The 2,227-nt window shown below is 55.1% G+C and overlaps 1 protein-coding gene across 4 annotated transcripts in view; it reads right to left on the bottom strand.

The window, feature by feature from the left end:
• PRPF31 (pre-mRNA processing factor 31) overlaps positions 1-2,227 on the bottom strand; it is a 10,833-nt gene that overhangs the window by 2,414 nt on the left and 6,192 nt on the right. For all 4 annotated transcript variants that reach the window (XM_019501702.1, XM_019501703.1, XM_019501704.1 and 1 more), the window contains 2 exons: positions 1,645-1,717; positions 386-514 (listed from right to left, as the gene is read on the bottom strand). In XM_019501702.1, the coding sequence (XP_019357247.1) occupies positions 386-514; positions 1,645-1,717 (202 nt within the window). The remainder of the gene's footprint in view (positions 1-385; positions 515-1,644; positions 1,718-2,227) is intronic.

Raw genomic sequence — 2,227 nt, 5'->3', positions numbered from 1 at the left:
CCCCCCCCCCCCCCCCAGCACACCAGGTGAGGGAGGGGAGGTATAGTGCAGGCATGCTGCTTCTCTGCTGAGAATGAGAACTTAACATGCCTTCTCCTGGACGTAACATGGGTTTGCTCATCTGGCACTCAGATGGAAATCACTTCAAGGGCAGAGCACATGTGCTGGGTCTATAGGCATCCTTCCCCCTGTGAGAGTGGGGGGTGTGGAAGGGGCACTCCATGCTCTGATGTTAGGACCAGAATAGGCCCAGAACTGGCTGTGCCCATGCCATAGCAGAGTGAGGGGCAAGGCCCTATCTGCTCCAGACCCACCTCCCAGCCCAGGTCTATGGTGGATCCAGTGCCTTGGCCTGAACACAGAATGCTGAGCCCTTCCCCCATACCTGCAAGGTCTTTGATATCCGGGCTTTGGTGGCCTCGTTGACTTGCGTCTGCCGCACCCGGCCACTACCTGACTTGCCCAGGTGGCCCAGGCTGAAGCCCAGGTCCTCTTGGTAGGCATCTTCCTCAATCTGGAAAGGAAGCATTTCAAAGACGGATGAATGAGGGAATGTATGCAGCAGAGTATCTTCAGGGCCTGGGGTAAAGCCTCCCATCACAGAGCCCACGCAGCCCCCAGGAGACATCCAGCTTGCTGCTAGATTGATGGTATAAGTGCCCTGCTGATGGGTGTGCTGCCACAGCCCCTCAGGGAAGCAGCTCTCAACTGGGGGATCACGGAGGTGCTGTGGGTGGACACAGCAGATATGGAGGAAGGTTGTCCAGCCAATTCCCCCACTCCGTCATCTCAAAAATATTCCCACATCTCTGCTATTCAGCACTCCCAGGGTCTCCACCTCCTGGATGCGAAGGGGCAGAGGGTCCCCAGTGTAGCACTGTATTACTTGGAACACAAGTACATTGGTGGGTTTGGTACTGATGGGATGGAGACAGGACAGGCCTAGAGCCCAACTTAGTACAGTTTAAAACCACAGCACAAAGCATGCCTCCATCCCTGCGTCTCACACCTCTGCCAAGAGCAGCCAATTCAGTAATGCTTCTGCAAGCTGGGGAGCCCAAAACCAGGCACCTACAACCCATGGAACAACTGGGAAAGGCTAATTAGCTGTACTGAGAAGCCAACCTGATAAACCTGAATATTACACAGCTCTGCAGCTCCTCACCCTGCAGCTCCCAAGGGAGCAAGACAACTAAGAAGCTCTGTCCTAGGGGAACAGACAGACACAGTTACCCCCACCCCTGAACACCTCCAGCCCCAGCATTCCTTTGCTGCCAGCACTGCAGATCCACAGGGCTGGAATGACAAAACCTCAATGGTTGAGGGGCACATTCTTCCCATGTGCCTCATTAACAGATCTCTGCTGGGAAAGCACCCAGGAGACCTGACCCATGCCTCTGAAAATAGTTACAACATGGAGCTATTCCTATACAGGGTGCTTATCCAAGGATTCTCCCAGAAAGAGCCTCCAGATGGACTTACAGACAGGGGCCTGAATACAGTAAAAACCAAAAGTAAAACTAAGATGCAACCAAGGAGTCCTGGCTCCCAGCCCCCTGCTCGAAACCCACCAGACCCTACTTGCATCCCTGAGCCACGGAGTCCGCGTGTCAAGCAGGGCTGTGTGCAGCAAGAGCAGCTCACCTCTCCAAAGCTCATCCTGTTTGCCTGTTTCCGGATTTCTGTCAGCCCCAGGCGCTCCTTCATCTTCCGATACCTATGAGGGAAAAGCCAAGTGCATCTAGCGAAGTGCATAGAGACTGACAGCCAGATGCCAAAGTCATCACAGCCTCACATGGAGAGAAATGTACCAGTTCTTAGGTCCTGTCACAAGTTCAGGTTAGACAGCACCTGGCTCCTGCTGGATGTGCACATGTTGCTGCCTTTGGCTCCTTGGCTTGGCTCCAACCAGCACAAGCTCTTTCCTGACTGCAGCGGGGTTAGGACTGGCCCAGGCTGAGGGCTGCAGGCAGCCTGTTCTCTGTGCCTGGGAGGCCCTGAGCTGTAGCAACGTGCTGTAGGTTTGGGTCCACATCAGTGAATGGGAGCTGGGGACTTGGGCTGTCCCATACCTGCAACGCCTCTAGAAAGCCGTGTCCTGCTCTGGGGAGTACTGTTCCAAGCACTCTGCAGCCAGTGGGCAGACTCAGGGTGCACTTTACTCTCTGGGACTCAGAGGCAGGACCCCCAAAGTAGCAATGTACTTGGGGAGTTGGGGGGGGGGGGG

This window comes from Gavialis gangeticus, unplaced genomic scaffold (genome assembly GCF_001723915.1).
Source record: "Gavialis gangeticus isolate Ggan-Ray unplaced genomic scaffold, GavGan_comp1, whole genome shotgun sequence".
NCBI lineage: Eukaryota > Metazoa > Chordata > Crocodylia > Gavialidae > Gavialis > Gavialis gangeticus.
Note: the sequence above shows the minus strand (reverse complement) of the source record. Positions and strands in the feature narration are given on the sequence as shown.